Source organism: Bufo bufo, chromosome 4 (assembly GCF_905171765.1).
Source record: "Bufo bufo chromosome 4, aBufBuf1.1, whole genome shotgun sequence".
NCBI lineage: Eukaryota > Metazoa > Chordata > Amphibia > Anura > Bufonidae > Bufo > Bufo bufo.
This window is the reverse complement of record NC_053392.1, coordinates 524,144,184-524,164,277: the sequence shown is the minus strand read 5'-3', so window position 1 is coordinate 524,164,277 and position 20,094 is coordinate 524,144,184. Positions and strand designations below refer to the sequence as shown.

Below are 20,094 nucleotides of genomic sequence, written 5' to 3'. Positions count from 1 at the left end.
TCGCTTAATAAGCATGTGCAAAAAGGGGACTACCTGAAGTTTGAGGCGATTGGAAAAGATGGCCGAAAACAATTTTCGAGACAGTGAGGAAGAACCCCTGATCACTGTAGTAATTTCACATTACACCAGTGTATTTGATTACATTTCGCATGCATGTCAGACCAATCGCTTTATATGCAGATAGAGTGTTATAAAATATTCGTGATTGCGAAAATCGCCACTTATGATCCAAATGTTTTTTTCGCGATACATATAACTTCACTTTTTTTCAAGACTAAGTTGATATCACTGATTGGTGCACTAAGAATTGTTGTAAAATCACAGCACTATGTCTGTAGCATGTACAGTGCCTTGCAAAAGTATTCACCCCCCTTAACTTTTTTCGTATTTTGGTGCCTCACAACCTGGAATTAACATGGATTGTTTGAGGATTTGCATCATTAATTTATATAACATGCCCACAACTATGAAGAGTTTTTTTTATTTTTTATTGTGAAGCAAGCAACAAATAGGACAAAATAACAGAAAAAGTCAATGTGCACAACTATTCACCCCCCTATAGTCAATACGTTGTAGAGCCACCTTTTGCGGCAATCACAGCTCTAAGTCGCTTTGGATAAGTCTCTATGAGCTTGCCACATCTTACCACTGGTATATTTGCCCATTTCTCCTTGCAAAACTGCTCCAGCTCCTTCAAGTTGGATGGTTTGCGCTTGTGAACAGCAATCTTTAAATCTGACCACAGATTTTCTATTGGATTGAGATCTGGGCTTTGACTAGGCCATTCCAACACATTTACATGTTTCCCCTTAAACCACTCAAGTGTTGCTTTAGCAGTGTGTTTGGGGTCATTGTCCTGCTGGAAGGTGAACCTTCGTCCTAGCCTCAAATCACGCTACAGGTTTTGCTCAAGAATATCCCTGTATTTAGCACCATCCATCTTTCCTTCAACTCTGACCAGTTTCCCAGTCCCGGCTGCTAAAAAACATCCCCACAGCATGATGCTGCCACCACCCTATTTCACTGTGGGGATGGTGTTCTTTGGGTGATGTGATGTGTTGGGATTGCGCCAGACATAGCGTTTTCTTTGATGGTCAAAAAGTTCAATTTTAGTCTCATCAGACCAGAGCACCTTCCTCCATACATTTTGCGAGTCTCCCACATGTCCTTTCGCAAACTCACAATGTGCCTTTTTGTTTTTAGCTGAAAGTAATGGCTTTCTTCTGGCTACTCTGCCATAAAGCCCAACTCTATGGAGTGTACGACTTATTGTCGTCCTATGTACAGTTACTCCAGTCTCTGCTGTGGAACTCTGCAGCTCCTCCAGAGTTACCTTAGGTCTCTGTGCTGCCTCTCTGAATAATGCCCTCCTTGCCCGGTCCGTGAGTTTTGGTGGGCGGCCGTCTCTTGGCAGGTTTGCTGTTGTGCCAAGTTCTTTTCATTTGGTTATGATAGATTTGATGGTGCTTCTGGGGATCATCAAAGATTTGGATATTTTTTTATAACCTAACCCTGAATTATACTTCTCAACAACATTGTCCCTTGTTTGGAGAGTTCCTTGGTCTTCATGGCAGTGTTTGGTTAGTGATGCCTCTTGCTTAGGTGTTGTGGCCTCTGGGGCCTTTCAAAAAAGGTGTGTATATGTAATGACAGATCATGTGACACTTAGATTGCACACAGGTGGACATCATTTCACTAATTATGTGACTTCTGAAGGTAATTGGTTGCACCAGAGCTTTTTATGGGCTTCCTAACAAAGGGGGTGAATACATACGCACATGCCAATTTTCTGTTTTCTATTTCTAAAAATATTTATTTATATATTTTTCTCATTTCACTTCGCCAACTTAGACTATTGTGTACTGATCCATCACATAAAATTCTGATTAATAAAACATTGAACTTAAGGCTGTAATGTAACAAAATATGAAAAAAGTTAAGGGGGATGAATACTTTTGCAAGGCACTGTACGTATGGACAGCATCGAAATATCTCTCACATGCACATTGCACATCCATTTTCCTGATTCACACTATATACACCCCTCCCCCCCCCCCCACACACACAAACAGTCTATAGATTAGAGTATGTGTCCTGTTGGTCAGGACTCAGGAGAAGCTTTCTTTGTGTTACCGCCAGTATTTGCTGGTTCATTTAGAGTTACCCAGGGTGCACCACGGGGAGGTGAACCAGCTGTACACACCATACCGTGCCGTCACTTCACTAGACAGGTACATCTCTGCTCAGCTGGCCAATACACATAAAATCGCTATACAATCCCATATTATAACTGTAACATTAAATCTAGTATTTTCCCTTCGAAGACAAAATACTTTTTGATGTTTTGCTGAGGACATTATTTACAATACTTGTATTAAAAAATATTGGGATTATATGCTTGCATCTTTATCCTGCAGCGCATGTTGGAGAGGGGCTATGACCGAACCCGGGTCCACACTGAGAAGCAGGCGAATGTGAGTGACATCCATTCCGAGCTTAAGAGGAAGTTTAAGGGCAATCACCCTAGGATGGCCTTATTTAAAAAAAATGGTCGGATTTGAAGGAGGAATTCGGAGAGGATCAGAAAGATCCGTGACAGATCATGCCCAGGTACAATGCTTACATTACTTTTGTATCTCTCGCCAACACTCTGTAATTAGTTATGAAAATATTTCATCCCTTTACAAATTATTACTTATTAACTGTTGTGACATATAGCAAATCAGCCGGTTACATCATACATCTCTACCTCGCCATGAGTGTATGTATATATATATATATATATATATATATATATATATTTATACACACAGCGAGGTACAGATGTATGATGTAACCGACTGATTTTGTGCGTTTTACACACACAGAAATATATATATATATGTGTGTGTGTGTGTGTGTATATACTGCAATCATCATTCTGTATTCCAGTAAAAGGCCCCGTACATCATTACATTAGATACATCCCCCACTTAACAGATCCTGCATGTACGTCAGATCTGGACATGAATTAAAGCCCAGTGACGTAAATGTACTGCATGGTGATCAGGCGGGTGCAGGAGCTGCGCCCGCCCGATCGGGGGCAGGGGTCCAGCAGTCACTGATAGCCGGACCCCTGCTGTATTCGCCGGAATCTGTGAAATCACCAATGCCGGCGCATTAACCCCTGCACGGCCACGGTCAGCACTGACCGCGGCACGTGCGAGCTTCAGACATGTGCGGAGTGTCCATCGGGTCCCCGCGCTGCTATGACGGGGACCCGATGGCAAGGAAGGTAGCCCGATGCCTTCCTTAGGCATCGTGGCTGACTTCCGGGAGGGTCTGTGAGATCCAGCCCCCTGTATTACACTGGTAATACACTTACAGCTAATGCATTACAATGCAGAAGTATTGTAATGCATTGTAAAGGGGATCAGACCCGCAAAAGTTGAAGTCCCAGAGGGGGATAAAAAATAAACAGAAAAAAAAAAAATATATATATATATAGGTTTAAAAAAAATAAAAAATAAAGGCGTCCTTTTTCCAAAATAAACTTAAATAAAAATTGAAAATAAAATAGTGAAAAAAAGAAAAGTAGGCATATTATGTATCACCGCGTCCGTATCAACTGGCTCTATAAAAATATCACATGACCTAACCCCTCAGATGAACACCGTAAAAAATAATAATAATAATTCTAAGTCACCCTCCTCTTCGTCGCATGTAATGTCAGACCCAAGGTCGACCATTGTTTGACTGAGGGGAACAGCAGACGTGGAGCCCCTGACCTGGCTCCGCTGTCCCCTCGCTGACGCCTGGGTCTGACTAGGTGCGGGGGATCTGTGGCAGAAGCCACTCGCACCAGTTGGAAGGGATGTCACTGGGGTACTGACGGGGCGGTACCTCCATCCCTTCCAAAAGGTCCTGAGCATCCGGATCAAGCTCTAGCTCACTCTCCTGCATTACCACCCCCAAGATGTCCCTCTCACTGTCGCTGTCAAACAGCATCAGGGTCAATTCTTGGGGGCTGGTCCTGCAGGAGGCGGAGAGCTTCTGCTGCTCAGAGCCGGGGCAGAGGACTCTGTGCCACTAGATTGTGTCACGAATGACACCACTGCCTCGGCGTCTTGAGATGAAATGGGGAGGTTGCCACGCCCCCAAAAAATCACGGATGAGGCATATGCACCTGCCACCTGCACCCACCCCTCCGTGGGTAGAGGAGTGGCCCCGTGCTCGCAGTGGTCCAGCACTGGAACCAACTCCCCTACCACGACCACGGCTGCCGGAACGCCCACGTGCACTCATGATGTGTTTTTATATACAAAAAAAATATATAAGGAAAATAATTAGGGAATTTGGGCAAACTTTATTGGGCTGTGGACAATGGGGCAAAAAAGGTAAAATAAAATATACACAAAACCCTAAAACACAGACAGACTTTTTTTAGTTTTTTTTTCACAGAAAAAAAAAAGATGCTGACACTAATCACTACCCATACAAAACCCTAAAACACTAACCCTAAGAAACAGAAAAAGACTTTTGTTTTTTCACAGACAAAAGACGCTGACGCTAATCACTACCCACACGAAACACTAAAAGACAGAAACAAACCTTTTTTTTTTTTACACACGACACAGACAGCAAAAGCCTTTTAGTGATGTGCAGTGTTGTTTTTGTGCTAAACATATCTTTTGGAATTATGGCCAAAAAGTTCATCCTTGGTTTCATCAGACCATAACACCTTTTCCCACATGCTTTTGGGAGACTTCAGATGTGTTTTTGCAAAATGTAGCCTGGCTTGGATGTTTTTCTTCGTAAGAAAAGGCTTTCGTCTTGCCACTCTACCCCATAGTCCAGACATATGAAGACGGGAGATTGTTGTCACATGTACCACACAGCCAGTACTTGCCAGATATTCCTGCAGCTCCTTTAATGTTGCTGTAGGTCTCTTGGTAGCCTCCCAGACCAGTTTTCTTCTCGTCTTTTCATCAATTTTGGAGGGACGTCCAGTTCTTGGTAATGTCACTGTTGTGCCATATTTTCTCCACTTGATGATGACTGTCTTCACTGTGTTCCATGCAGGGTTCCAGATGGCGACCAAAATGGTCGCCAATGCGGCAAAAAATTTACAAATGGCGACAAGACTTTTTAGTCTTGTCGCCATTTGCGACTAGACCTGCTGCCGCAGCTCTGCAGTTGATTACAGCGGCGGGGCACAGGAGATGATAGTTCGCTGCCCTGCTGACGATGTTCTTCTCAGCAGCGCAGTGGAGAAGGAGTCTCTCCCTCCCCCCCTGTGCTGCCGCCAATAAGAAGAGAGATGGGAGGAGGAGGGGGAGGGGCTTTGGCCACTGCGCCACCAATGAAGATAACTGACCTGTTAATACAAATACAGGAGGCGGGTGGCGGCATCAAATAGCCGGCACCCAACCTCTATGACAGTGAGCTGCAATCCGCTGCAGTTAACCCCTCAGGTGCGGTACTTGAGGGGTTAACTGCAGCGGATCTCAGCTCCCTGTCATAGAGGTCGGGTGCCGGCTATTTGATTCCGGCACCCGCCTCCTGTATTTAGAAAATTCGTGGCACACCAGAATCAATTGATGCTTTTTAATTAGTAAACATGTTACATCATATCATATATCTAGCATATAGTACAGTACATCCAGATTGGAGCATATGGATTAGAGTCGTATAGTTTGTCCCAACGTTTCGGCCAATTGATTGACCTTTTTCAAGGGATCTGTGACTCCTACATTAAGACGGCTTCCGGATTTGTGCACATCCGGACGCCGTCTCAATGTAGGAGTCACAGATCCCTTGAAAAAGGTCAATCAATTGGCCGAAACGTTGGGACAAACTATACGACTCTAATCCATATGCTCCAATCCGGATGTACTATACGCTAGATATATGATATGATGTAACATGTTTACTAATTAAAAATCATCGATTGATTCTGGTGTGCCACGAATTTTCTATTTTGATACGAGACGACTTACGTCCTCCGTGAGCACCCAACCTCATAGGGTGTGCAGATCTCATCATCCTTTTACTAGAATGTCTGATGAGCAATTTTCTTCACCCACTGTGGCGAAACTAACTTCACCACTGGGTTTTGGAGGGGCCTGTTTGCCAGCCTCTTGCCTCAGGATTATGGCCCATATACTAACTTTGAAGGAGAAGACAGACCGGACGCACAGCCTAAATCTGTGGAACTGTTTTGGGCAGGAAAGCCATGCTTTAGGTCGGCCAAATGTGACTTCCATGGAATTCGGGAACCCCTGCCCGGATCTGGGTGATTTTTGGATATGTTGTTCACCCAGATCAGAGCTATCCAAGGATGTATAAATTATGGGATATGTGGGGTTTTGAGGTGGTTTCTGTGTTTTGGGGAAAAATGTGTGTTTTCTGCCTGTGAGTGATTAAGTTAGCCCATTATGTTTGGTAATTGTATTACAGGCAGAGCCCATTGTGTTTTGGTAATTGTATTCTGTTGATTGCGTCAAAGACAATGCCTATTCTGTTATTGAGTGCGTCACAGGCAATGCCATTGTGCTTGTTGAATGTATAGTTTTGTGTTTAAACTGTAAAACTGTAAAGGATTGGCTGCTATGTTATGTCCTCAGTTCCCAACCAGGTCCACGGGGGTGGTACCCTTGTTGGAAAATGTGCATATAAGTCAATGCTTGTGTGTTCAATAAAGAGTTCCTGTTTTACCCTTCATCATGTTGAGGCTGGTGTTTGGGTAACTGATAGACACTGGGGATTACTATACCCTGAAGATTTGCTATACTCCCCTGGCTATAACTACTAGCTCTTGTAAGAGCTTGTTCATGGTTCCTGCTCTCTGGATTTAGGAGAGGTTCACCCACTGGAAGCTAAAGCCCGGTCTTGGGTCCAGCGTGGGTGGAGGACGGTGAGACCCGAACCAAGCTGCGGTGGTTCGTGGGGTCTGTGGTGGTTATGGTGTCAAGTTGAGTGCTTGGAGCCCTCGGGAAGCACTAGGAGCATCCATCAACGGAGGTACCCAGGCGATCCGTTACACCCACCTAGTGAATAAACCACCCACCAGCAAGACATGGAGCAGAACCTGAACCAGCAGGTGGTGGCATACTTAGACTGCACCCTGCTATCCCAGATGGAAGATCCCCTGGACTACTGGGCAGCCAAACTTAATTTGCGGCCACAACTGGTAAAGTTTGCCCTGGAAAAGCTTTCGTTCCTGGCCAGTAGTGGGGCATCAGGTATTTAGTGTATCGGGAGGCATAGTTACCCTAAGGTAAACTCGCCATTCCACCCAAAATGTTGAGAGACTGACCTTTGTGAAGATGAATCAGGCATGGATCAGCCAGGATTTCCACACACCAGTGTCTGATGCATCAGACTAGATTATTCTGGGTGCCACACCCAAACTTTGTCAAAGGCGACCCGTTTCTTTTGGCCACCTGCTTCAGCCACTATTCGGATGCTGCCACCTACCTGATGCCACACACCTGCCGCCATGTGCTCCTACTGCCACCCACCATCTTGTAATGTTACTACCACTGCTTTTGCCCCCACCTCAAAACTCTGTGACTGGGCAACTGTGTTGACTCCTCATGCTGTTGCTACCCTCCCCACTCTATGACAGGGCCACTGTTGTCCCAGTTTGGCCTTGTTGAGATGACCATTTATTTTACTCTTCTTCTGATCTATCAGAAGGATGGAAAAATGAGTCCTCTGTGAAAATGGTATGTGTCCCCTGTATACAGTACATAGCCTGTGTCCTGTGTATGTGTAGACTGTGTCCTTTGTATACGTAGCCTGTGTCTTCTGCATATGTGGTCTGTGTCCCCTATATACATAGCCTGTATCCCCTTTATACATAGCCCATGTCTCGTGTATTCATAGCCTGTGTCCTCTATATACTTAGCCTATGTCCTCTGTACACATAGTCTATGTCCTCTGTATACATAGCATGTGTCCTGTGTATTCAGACCTGTGTCCTCTTTATATATAATTTGTGTCTTCGGCATATATAGTCTGTGTCCCCTGTATACATAGCCTCTGTTCTCTGTATACATAGCCTGGTGTTCATGTCCTGTGTATACATAGCCGGTGTCCTCTGTATACATAGCCTATATCCTCAGTATACACAGTCTATGTCCTCTGTACACATAGCCTATGTCCCCTATATTTCTAGATTGTGCCCTCTATAAACAGTCTGTGTCTTCCATAAACATACTCTGTTTGCTCTTTATACATAGCATATTCTATGTATACAGAGGTCACAGGCTATCTGTATACATAGCTTGTGTCCTTTGTATGCAAAGTCTGTGTCCTCTGCAGCTGTAGCCTTTGTCTTGTGAATTATGTATCTTTTTGTTGGTTTATATTTCAAAAGAATAAAAGAATAATCAGTATAGATAACAGTAATAATACCTGTCTGGCCTCTCAGTGTGTAGAGTTCCATCTCCTGTCTGCACATCCTCCTTTTCTGTTTTTGCAGAAACTGTGCTGTAAAATAAATGATGGAAATGAATAGGTACTGGATCTTGTGCACACATTTGGCCAAATTGCAAAGTTATAAGCAGGTAAAAGTGTAATTAAAGGAGTTATACCACTGTATACATAGCCTCTGTCCTCTGCATACATAGCCCGTGTCCTCTGTATACATAGCCCGTGTCCTCTGCATACATAGCCCGTGTCCTCTGTATACATAGCCTGTGTCCTCTGTATACATAGCCTCTGTCCTCTGTATACATAGCCTCTGTCCTCTGTATACATAGCCTCTGTCCTCTGTATACATAGCCTCTGTCCTCTGTATACATAGCCTCTGTATACATAGCCTCTGTCCTCTGTATACATAGCCTCTGTCCTCTGTATACATAGCCTCTGTCCTCTGTATACATAGCCTCTGTCCTCTGTATACATAGCCTCTGTCCTCTGTATACATAGCCTCTGTCCTCTGTATACATAGCCTCTGTCCTCTGTATACATAGCCTCTGTCCTCTGTATACATAGCCTCTGTATACATAGCCTCTGTCCTCTGTATACATAGCCTCTGTATACATAGCCTGTGTCCCCTATATGCATAGACGATGTCCTCTGTATACATAGTCTGTGTCCTATGTATATATAGCCTGTGTCCTCTGTATACATAGCCTGTGTCCTCTGTATACATAGCCTGTGTCCTATGTATACAAAGTCTATATCATCTGTATACATAGCCTGTGTCTCTTGTATACATAGACAATGTCCTTTGTATACACAGCCTGTGAAATTGTATACATAGTTGGTGACCTGTGTGTACACAGCCTTTGTCCCTTGTATGCATACCCTGTGTGCTCTGTATACTTAGCCTGTCTCCTTTGTATAAATAACCTGTGTCCTCTGTATAGATAGTCTATGTCCTCTGTATAGATAGTCTATGTCCTCTGTATACACAGCCTGTGTCCCGTGTATTCAGACCTGTGTCCTCTTTATATATAATTAGTGTCCTCTGTAAATACAATCTACTGTATGTCCTCTGTATACATAGCCCGTGTCCTCTGTGTACATAGCCCGTGTCCTCTGTGTACATAGCCCGTGTCCTCTGTGTACATAGCCCGTGTCCTCTGTGTACATAGCCCGTGTCCTCTGTGTACATAGCCCGTGTCCTCTGTGTACATAGCCCGTGTCCTCTGTGTACATAGCCCGTGTCCTCTGTGTACATAGCCCGTGTCCTCTGTGTACATAGCCCGTGTCCTCTGTGTACATAGCCCGTGTCCTCTGTGTACATAGCCCGTGTCCTCTGTGTACATAGCCCGTGTCCTCTGTGTACATAGCCCGTGTCCTCTGTGTACATAGCCCGTGTCCTCTGTGTACATAGCCCGTGTCCTCTGTGTACATAGCCCGTGTCCTCTGTGTACATAGCCCGTGTCCTCTGTGTACATAGCCCGTGTCCTGTGTGTACATAGCCCGTGTCCTCTGTGTACATAGCCCGTGTCCTCTGTGTACATAGCCCGTGTCCTGTGTGTACATAGCCCGTGTCCTCTGTGTACATAGCCCGTGTCCTCTGTGTACATAGCCCGTGTCCTCTGTGTACATAGCCCGTGTCCTCTGTGTACATAGCCCGTGTCCTCTGTGTACATAGCCCGTGTCCTCTGTGTACATAGCCCGTGTCCTCTGTGTACATAGCCCGTGTCCTCTGTGTACATAGCCCGTGTCCTCTGTGTACATAGCCCGTGTCCTCTGTGTACATAGCCCGTGTCCTCTGTGTACATAGCCCGTGTCCTCTGTGTACATAGCCCGTGTCCTCTGTGTACATAGCCCGTGTCCTCTGTGTACATAGCCCGTGTCCTCTGTGTACATAGCCCGTGTCCTCTGTATACATAGAATATGCTATCTGTATACATAGCCTGTGTCCTCTGCAGCTGTAGCCTTTGTTTTGTGAATTATGTATCTTTTTGTTGGTTTATGTATTTCAAAAGAATAAAAGAATAATCAGTATAGATAACAGTAATAATACCTGTCTGGCCTCTCAGTGTGTAGAGTTCCATCTCCTGTCTGCACATCCTCCTTTTCTGTTTTTACAGAAACTGTGCTGTAAAATAAATGATGGAAATGAATAGGTACTGGATCTTGTGCACACATTTGGCCAAATTGCAAAGTTATAAGCAGGAAAAAGTGTGATTAAAAGAGTTATACCACTGTATGCATAGCCTCTGTCCTCTGCATACATAGTCTGTGACCTCTGTATACTGTGGGGATTCGCTCTGGTAGACAGGGTATGCGGACGCAGTTAAGAGTCCTCTGTGCACATGGCCCGTGCCCTCTGTGCACATGGCCCGTGCCCTCTGTGCACATGGCCCGTGCCCTCTGTGCACATGGCCCGTGCCCTCTGTGCACATGGCCCGTGCCCTCTGTGTACATAGCCCGTGTCCTCTGTGTACATAGCCCGTGTCCTCTGTGTACATAGCCCGTGTCCTCTGTGTACATAGCCCGTGTCCTCTGTGTACATAGCCCGTGTCCTCTGTGTACATAGCCCGTGTCCTCTGTGTACATAGCCCGTGTCCTCTGTGTACATAGCCCGTGTCCTCTGTATACATAGCCCGTGTCCTCTGTGTACATAGCCCGTGTCCTCTGTGTACATAGCCCGTGTCCTCTGAGTACATAGCCCGTGTCCTCTGTGTACATAGCCCGTGTCCTCTGTGTACATAGCCCGTGTCCTCTGTGTACATAGGCCGTGTCCTCTGTGTACATAGCCCGTGTCCTCTGTGTACATAGCCCGTGTCCTCTGTGTACATAGCCCGTGTCCTCTGTGTACATAGCCCGTGTCCTCTGTGTACATAGCCCGTGTCCTCTGTTTACATAGCCCGTGTCCTCTGTATACATAGCCCGTGTCCTCTGTATACATAGCCCGTGTCCTCTGTATACATAGCCCGTGTCCTCTGTATACATAGCCCGTGTCCTCTGTATACATAGCCCGTGTCCTCTGTATACATAGCCCGTGTCCTCTGTGTACATAGCCCGTGTCCTGTGTGTACATAGCCCGTGTCCTGTGTGTACATAGCCCGTGTCCTCTGTGTACATAGCCCGTGTCCTCTGTGTACATAGCCCGTGTCCTCTGTGTACATAGCCCGTGTCCTCTGTGTACATAGCCCGTGTCCTCTGTGTACATAGCCCGTGTCCTCTGTGTACATAGCCCGTGTCCTCTGTGTACATAGCCCGTGTCCTCTGTGTACATAGCCCGTGTCCTCTGTGTACATAGCCCGTGTCCTCTGTGTACATAGCCCGTGTCCTCTGTGTACATAGCCCGTGTCCTCTGTGTACATAGCCCGTGTCCTCTGTGTACATAGCCCGTGTCCTCTGTGTACATAGCCCGTGTCCTCTGTGTACATAGCCCGTGTCCTCTGTGTACATAGCCCGTGTCCTCTGTATACATAGCCTGTGTCCTCTGTATACATAGAATATGCTATCTGTATACATAGCCTGTGTCCTCTGCAGCTGTAGCCTTTGTTTTGTGAATTATGTATCTTTTTGTTGGTTTATGTATTTCAAAAGAATAAAAGAATAATCAGTATAGATAACAGTAATAATACCTGTCTGGCCTCTCAGTGTGTAGAGTTCCATCTCCTGTCTGCACATCCTCCTTTTCTGTTTTTACAGAAACTGTGCTGTAAAATAAATGATGGAAATGAATAGGTACTGGATCTTGTGCACACATTTGGCCAAATTGCAAAGTTATAAGCAGGAAAAAGTGTGATTAAAAGAGTTATACCACTGTATGCATAGCCTCTGTCCTCTGTATACATAGTCTGTGACCTCTGTATACTGTGGGGATTCGCTCTGGTAGACAGGGTATGCGGACGCAGTTAAGAGTCCTCTGTGCACATGGCCCGTGCCCTCTGTGCACATGGCCCGTGTCCTCTGTGCACATGGCCCGTGTCCTCTGTGCACATGGCCCGTGCCCTCTGTGCACATGGCCCGTGCCCTCTGTGCACATGGCCCGTGCCCTCTGTGCACATGGCCCGTGCCCTCTGTGCACATGGCCCGTGCCCTCTGTGCACATAGCCCGTGTCCTCTGTGTACATAGCCCGTGTCCTCTGTGTACATAGCCCGTGTCCTCTGTGTACATAGCCCGTGTCCTCTGTGTACATAGCCCGTGTCCTCTGTGTACATAGCCCGTGTCCTCTGTGTACATAGCCCGTGTCCTCTGTGTACATAGCCCGTGTCCTCTGTGTACATAGCCCGTGTCCTCTGTGTACATAGCCCGTGTCCTCTGTGTACATAGCCCGTGTCCTCTGTGTACATAGCCCGTGTCCTCTGTGTACATAGCCCGTGTCCTCTGTGTACATAGCCCGTGTCCTCTGTGTACATAGCCCGTGTCCTCTGTGTACATAGCCCGTGTCCTCTGTATACATAGCCTGTGTCCTCTGTATACATAGAATATGCTATCTGTATACATAGCCTGTGTCCTCTGCAGCCTTTGTTTTGTGAATTATGTATCTTTTTGTTGGTTTATGTATTTCAAAAGAATAAAAGAATAATCAGTATAGATAACAGTAATAATACCTGTCTGGCCTCTCAGTGTGTAGAGTTCCATCTCCTGTCTGCACATCCTCCTTTTCTGTTTTTACAGAAACTGTGCTGTAAAATAAATGATGGAAATGAATAGGTACTGGATCTTGTGCACACATTTGGCCAAATTGCAAAGTTATAAGCAGGAAAAAGTGTGATTAAAAGAGTTATACCACTGTATGCATAGCCTCTGTCCTCTGTATACATAGTCTGTGTCCTCTGTATACATAGAATATGCTATCTGTATACATAGCCTGTGTCCTCTGCAGCTGTAGCCTTTGTTTTGTGAATTATGTATCTTTTTGTTGGTTTATGTATTTCAAAAGAATAAAAGAATAATCAGTATAGATAACAGTAATAATACCTGTCTGGCCTCTCAGTGTGTAGAGTTCCATCTCCTGTCTGCACATCCTCCTTTTCTGTTTTTACAGAAACTGTGCTGTAAAATAAATGATGGAAATGAATAGGTACTGGATCTTGTGCACACATTTGGCCAAATTGCAAAGTTATAAGCAGGAAAAAGTGTGATTAAAAGAGTTATACCACTGTATGCATAGCCTCTGTCCTCTGCATACATAGTCTGTGACCTCTGTATACTGTGGGGATTCGCTCTGGTAGACAGGGTATGCGGACGCAGTTAAGAGTCCTCTGTGCACATGGCCCGTGCCCTCTGTGCACATGGCCCGTGCCCTCTGTGCACATGGCCCGTGCCCTCTGTGCACATGGCCCGTGCCCTCTGTGCACATGGCCCGTGCCCTCTGTGCACATGGCCCGTGCCCTCTGTGTACATAGCCCGTGTCCTGTGTGCACATGGCCCGTGCCCTCTGTGCACATGGCCCGTGCCCTCTGTGCACATGGCCCGTGCCCTCTGTGTACATAGCCCGTGTCCTGTGTGTACATAGCCCGTGTCCTCTGTGTACATAGCCCGTGTCCTCTGTGTACATGGCCCGTGTCCTCTGTGTACATAGCCCGTGTCCTCTGTGTACATAGCCCGTGTCCTCTGTGTACATAGCCCGTGTCCTCTGTGTACATAGCCCGTGTCCTCTGTGTACATAGCCCGTGTCCTCTGTGTACATAGCCCGTGTCCTCTGTGTACATAGCCCGTGTCCTCTGTGTACATAGCCCGTGTCCTCTGTGTACATAGCCCGTGTCCTCTGTGTACATAGCCCGTGTCCTCTGTGTACATAGGCCGTGTCCTCTGTGTACATAGCCCGTGTCCTCTGTGTACATAGCCCGTGTCCTCTGTGTACATAGCCCGTGTCCTCTGTGTACATAGCCCGTGTCCTCTGTGTACATAGCCCGTGTCCTCTGTGTACATAGCCCGTGTCCTCTGTATACATAGCCCGTGTCCTCTGTATACATAGCCCGTGTCCTCTGTATACATAGCCCGTGTCCTCTGTATACATATCCCGTGTCCTCTGTATACATAGCCCGTGTCCTCTGTGTACATAGCCCGTGTCCTCTGTGTACATAGCCCGTGTCCTGTGTGTACATAGCCCGTGTCCTCTGTGTACATAGCCCGTGTCCTCTGTGTACATAGCCCGTGTCCTCTGTGTACATAGCCCGTGTCCTCTGTGTACATAGCCCGTGTCCTCTGTGTACATAGCCCGTGTCCTCTGTGTACATAGCCCGTGTCCTCTGTGTACATAGCCCGTGTCCTCTGTGTACATAGCCCGTGTCCTCTGTGTACATAGCCCGTGTCCTCTGTGTACATAGCCCGTGTCCTCTGTGTACATAGCCCGTGTCCTCTGTGTACATAGCCCGTGTCCTCTGTGTACATAGCCCGTGTCCTCTGTGTACATAGCCCGTGTCCTCTGTGTACATAGCCCGTGTCCTCTGTATACATAGCCTGTGTCCTCTGCAGCTGTAGCCTTTGTTTTGTGAATTATGTATCTTTTTGTTGGTTTATGTATTTCAAAAGAATAAAAGAATAATCAGTATAGATAACAGTAATAATACCTGTCTGGCCTCTCAGTGTGTAGAGTTCCATCTCCTGTCTGCACATCCTCCTTTTCTGTTTTTACAGAAACTGTGCTGTAAAATAAATGATGGAAATGAATAGGTACTGGATCTTGTGCACACATTTGGCCAAATTGCAAAGTTATAAGCAGGAAAAAGTGTGATTAAAAGAGTTATACCACTGTATGCATAGCCTCTGTCCTCTGTATACATAGTCTGTGACCTCTGTATACTGTGGGGATTCGCTCTGGTAGACAGGGTATGCGGACGCAGTTAAGAGTCCTCTGTGCACATGGCCCGTGCCCTCTGTGCACATGGCCCGTGTCCTCTGTGCACATGGCCCGTGTCCTCTGTGCACATGGCCCGTGCCCTCTGTGCACATGGCCCGTGCCCTCTGTGCACATGGCCCGTGCCCTCTGTGCACATGGCCCGTGCCCTCTGTGCACATGGCCCGTGCCCTCTGTGTACATAGCCCGTGTCCTCTGTGTACATAGCCCGTGTCCTCTGTGTACATAGCCCGTGTCCTCTGTGTACATAGCCCGTGTCCTCTGTGTACATAGCCCGTGTCCTCTGTGTACATAGCCCGTGTCCTCTGTGTACATAGCCCGTGTCCTCTGTGTACATAGCCCGTGTCCTCTGTGTACATAGCCCGTGTCCTCTGTGCACATAGCCCGTGTCCTCTGTGCACATAGCCCGTGTCCTCTGTGTACATAGCCCGTGTCCTCTGTGTACATAGCCCGTGTCCTCTGTGTACATAGCCCGTGTCCTCTGTATACATAGCCTGTGTCCTCTGTATACATAGAATATGCTATCTGTATACATAGCCTGTGTCCTCTGCAGCCTTTGTTTTGTGAATTATGTATCTTTTTGTTGGTTTATGTATTTCAAAAGAATAAAAGAATAATCAGTATAGATAACAGTAATAATACCTGTCTGGCCTCTCAGTGTGTAGAGTTCCATCTCCTGTCTGCACATCCTCCTTTTCTGTTTTTACAGAAACTGTGCTGTAAAATAAATGATGGAAATGAATAGGTACTGGATCTTGTGCACACATTTGGCCAAATTGCAAAGTTATAAGCAGGAAAAAGTGTGATTAAAAGAGTTATACCACTGTATGCATAGCCTCTGTCCTCTGTATACATAGTCTGTGACCTCTGTATACTGTGGGGATTCGCTCTGGTAGACAGGGTATGTGGACGCAGTTAAGAGTCCTCTGTGCACATGGCCCGTGCCCTCTGTGCACATGGCCCGTGCCCTCTGTGCACATGGCCCGTGCCCTCTGTGCACATGGCCCGTGCCCTCTGTGCACATGGCCCGTGCCCTCTGTGCACATGGCCCGTGTCCTGTGTGTACATAGCCCGTGTCCTCTGTGTACATAGCCCGTGTCCTCTGTGTACATAGCCCGTGTCCTCTGTGTACATAGCCCGTGTCCTCTGTGTACATAGCCCGTGTCCTCTGTGTACATAGCCCGTGTCCTCTGTGTACATAGCCCGTGTCCTCTGTGTACATAGCCCGTGTCCTCTGTGTACATAGCCCGTGTCCTCTGTGTACATAGCCCGTGTCCTCTGAGTACATAGCCCGTGTCCTCTGTGTACATAGCCCGTGTCCTCTGTGTACATAGCCCGTGTCCTCTGTGTACATAGGCCGTGTCCTCTGTGTACATAGCCCGTGTCCTCTGTGTACATAGCCCGTGTCCTCTGTGTACATAGCCCGTGTCCTCTGTGTACATAGCCCATGTCCTCTGTGTACATAGCCCGTGTCCTCTGTGTACATAGCCCGTGTCCTCTGTTTACATAGCCCGTGTCCTCTGTATACATAGCCCGTGTCCTCTGTATACATAGCCCGTGTCCTCTGTATACATAGCCCGTGTCCTCTGTATACATAGCCCGTGTCCTCTGTATACATAGCCCGTGTCCTCTGTGTACATAGCCCGTGTCCTCTGTATACATAGCCCGTGTCCTCTGTATACATAGCCCGTGTCCTGTGTGTACATAGCCCGTGTCCTGTGTGTACATAGCCCGTGTCCTCTGTGTACATAGCCCGTGTCCTCTGTGTACATAGCCTGTGTCCTCTGTGTACATAGCCCGTGTCCTCTGTGTACATAGCCCGTGTCCTCTGTGTACATAGCCCGTGTCCTCTGTGTACATAGCCCGTGTCCTCTGTGTACATAGCCCGTGTCCTCTGTGTACATAGCCCGTGTCCTCTGTGTACATAGCCCGTGTCCTCTGTGTACATAGCCCGTGTCCTCTGTGTACATAGCCCGTGTCCTCTGTGTACATAGCCCGTGTCCTCTGTGTACATAGCCCGTGTCCTCTGTGTACATAGCCCGTGTCCTCTGTGTACATAGCCCGTGTCCTCTGTATACATAGCCTGTGTCCTCTGTATACATAGAATATGCTATCTGTATACATAGCCTGTGTCCTCTGCAGCTGTAGCCTTTGTTTTGTGAATTATGTATCTTTTTGTTGGTTTATGTATTTCAAAAGAATAAAAGAATAATCAGTATAGATAACAGTAATAATACCTGTCTGGCCTCTCAGTGTGTAGAGTTCCATCTCCTGTCTGCACATCCTCCTTTTCTGTTTTTACAGAAACTGTGCTGTAAAATAAATGATGGAAATGAATAGGTACTGGATCTTGTGCACACATTTGGCCAAATTGCAAAGTTATAAGCAGGAAAAAGTGTGATTAAAAGAGTTATACCACTGTATGCATAGCCTCTGTCCTCTGTATACATAGTCTGTGACCTCTGTATACTGTGGGGATTCGCTCTGGTAGACAGGGTATGCGGACGCAGTTAAGAGTCCTCTGTGCACATGGCCCGTGCCCTCTGTGCACATGGCCCGTGTCCTCTGTGCACATGGCCCGTGCCCTCTGTGCACATGGCCCGTGCCCTCTGTGCACATGGCCCGTGTCCTCTGTGCACATGGCCCGTGCCCTCTGTGCACATGGCCCGTGCCCTCTGTGCACATGGCCCGTGCCCTCTGTGCACATGGCCCGTGCCCTCTGTGTACATAGCCCGTGCCCTCTGTGTACATAGCCCGTGTCCTCTGTGTACATAGCCCGTGTCCTCTGTGTACATAGCCCGTGTCCTCTGTGTACATAGCCCGTGTCCTCTGTGTACATAGCCCGTGTCCTCTGTGTACATAGCCCGTGTCCTCTGTGTACATAGCCCGTGTCCTCTGTGTACATAGCCCGTGTCCTCTGTGTACATAGCCCGTGTCCTCTGTGTACATAGCCCGTGTCCTCTGTGTACATAGCCCGTGTCCTCTGTGTACATAGCCCGTGTCCTCTGTGTACATAGCCCGTGTCCTCTGTGTACATAGCCCGTGTCCTCTGTATACATAGCCCGTGTCCTCTGTATACATAGCCCGTGTCCTCTGTATACATAGCCCGTGTCCTCTGTATACATAGCCCGTGTCCTCTGTATACATAGCCTGTGTCCTCTGTATACATAGAATATGCTATCTGTATACATAGCCTGTGTCCTCTGCAGCTGTAGCCTTTGTTTTGTGAATTATGTATCTTTTTGTTGGTTTATGTATTTCAAAAGAATAAAAGAATAATCAGTATAGATAACAGTAATAATACCTGTCTGGCCTCTCAGTGTGTAGAGTTCCATCTCCTGTCTGCACATCCTCCTTTTCTGTTTTTACAGAAACTGTGCTGTAAAATAAATGATGGAAATGAATAGGTACTGGATCTTGTGCACACATTTGGCCAAATTGCAAAGGTATAAGCAGGAAAAAGTATGATTAAAAGAGTTATACCACTGTATACATAGCCTCTGTCCTCTGTATACATAGCCTCGGTCCTCTGTATACATAGTCTGTGACCTCTGTATACTGTGGGGATTCGCTCTGGTAGACAGGGTATGCGGACGCAGTTAAGAGTCCTCTGTGCACATGGCCCGTGTCCTCTGTGCACATGGCCCGTGCCCTCTGTGCACATGGCCCGTGCCCTCTGTGCACATGGCCCGTGCCCTCTGTGCACATGGCCCGTGCCCTCTGTGCACATGGCCCGTGCCCTCTGTGCACATGGCCCGTGCCCTCTGTGCACATGGCCCGTGCCCTCTGTGCACATGGCCCGTGTCCTCTGTGTACATAGCCCGTGTCCTCTGTGTACATAGCCCGTGTCCTCTGTGTACATAGCCCGTGTCCTCTGTGTACATAGCCCGTGTCCTCTGTGTACATAGCCCGTGTCCTCTGTGTACATAGCCCGTGTCCTCTGTGTACATAGCCCGTGTCCTCTGTGTACATAGCCCGTGTCCTCTGTGTACATAGCCCGTGTCCTCTGTGTACATAGCCCGTGTCCTCTGTGTACATAGCCCGTGTCCTCTGTGTACATAGCCCGTGTCCTCTGTGTACATAGCCCGTGTCCTCTGTGTACATAGCCCGTGTCCTCTGTGTACATAGCCCGTGTCCTCTGTGTACATAGCCCGTGTCCTCTGTGTACATAGCCCGTGTCCTCTGTGTACATAGCCCGTGTCCTCTGTGTACATAGCCCGTGTCCTCTGTGTACATAGCCCGTGTCCTCTGTGTACATAGCCCGTGTCCTCTGTGTACATAGCCCGTGTCCTGTGTGTACATAGCCCGTGTCCTCTGTGTACATAGCCCGTGTCCTCTGTGTACATAGCCCGTGTCCTCTGTGTACATAGCCCGTGTCCTCTGTGTACATAGCCCGTGTCCTCTGTGTACATAGCCCGTGTCCTCTGTGTACATAGCCCGTGTCCTCTGTGTACATAGCCCGTGTCCTCTGTATACATAGCCTGTGTCCTCTGTATACATAGAATATGCTATCTGTATACATAGCCTGTGTCCTCTGCAGCTGTAGCCTTTGTTTTGTGAATTATGTATCTTTTTGTTGGTTTATGTATTTCAAAAGAATAAAAGAATAATCAGTATAGATAACAGTAATAATACCTGTCTGGCCTCTCAGTGTGTAGAGTTCCATCTCCTGTCTGCACATCCTCCTTTTCTGTTTTTACAGAAACTGTGCTGTAAAATAAATGATGGAAATGAATAGGTACTGGATCTTGTGCACACATTTGGCCAAATTGCAAAGTTATAAGCAGGAAAAAGTGTGATTAAAAGAGTTATACCACTGTATGCATAG

The 20,094-nt window shown here is 47.1% G+C and overlaps 1 protein-coding gene across 1 annotated transcript in view; it reads right to left on the bottom strand.

Moving 5' to 3' along the window:
* LOC120999301 (protocadherin Fat 4-like) overlaps nucleotides 1-20,094 on the bottom strand; it is a 311,103-nt gene that overhangs the window by 72,691 nt on the left and 218,318 nt on the right. Inside the window, exons 48-57 of the mRNA XM_040430172.1 lie at nucleotides 19,902-19,976; nucleotides 18,571-18,645; nucleotides 17,504-17,578; nucleotides 15,909-15,983; nucleotides 14,980-15,054; nucleotides 13,385-13,459; nucleotides 13,015-13,089; nucleotides 12,042-12,116; nucleotides 10,469-10,543; nucleotides 8,401-8,475 (exon numbers count right to left, since the gene is read on the bottom strand). Coding sequence (XP_040286106.1) covers nucleotides 8,401-8,475; nucleotides 10,469-10,543; nucleotides 12,042-12,116; nucleotides 13,015-13,089; nucleotides 13,385-13,459; nucleotides 14,980-15,054; nucleotides 15,909-15,983; nucleotides 17,504-17,578; nucleotides 18,571-18,645; nucleotides 19,902-19,976 — 750 coding nt within the window. The remainder of the gene's footprint in view (nucleotides 1-8,400; nucleotides 8,476-10,468; nucleotides 10,544-12,041; nucleotides 12,117-13,014; nucleotides 13,090-13,384; nucleotides 13,460-14,979; nucleotides 15,055-15,908; nucleotides 15,984-17,503; nucleotides 17,579-18,570; nucleotides 18,646-19,901; nucleotides 19,977-20,094) is intronic.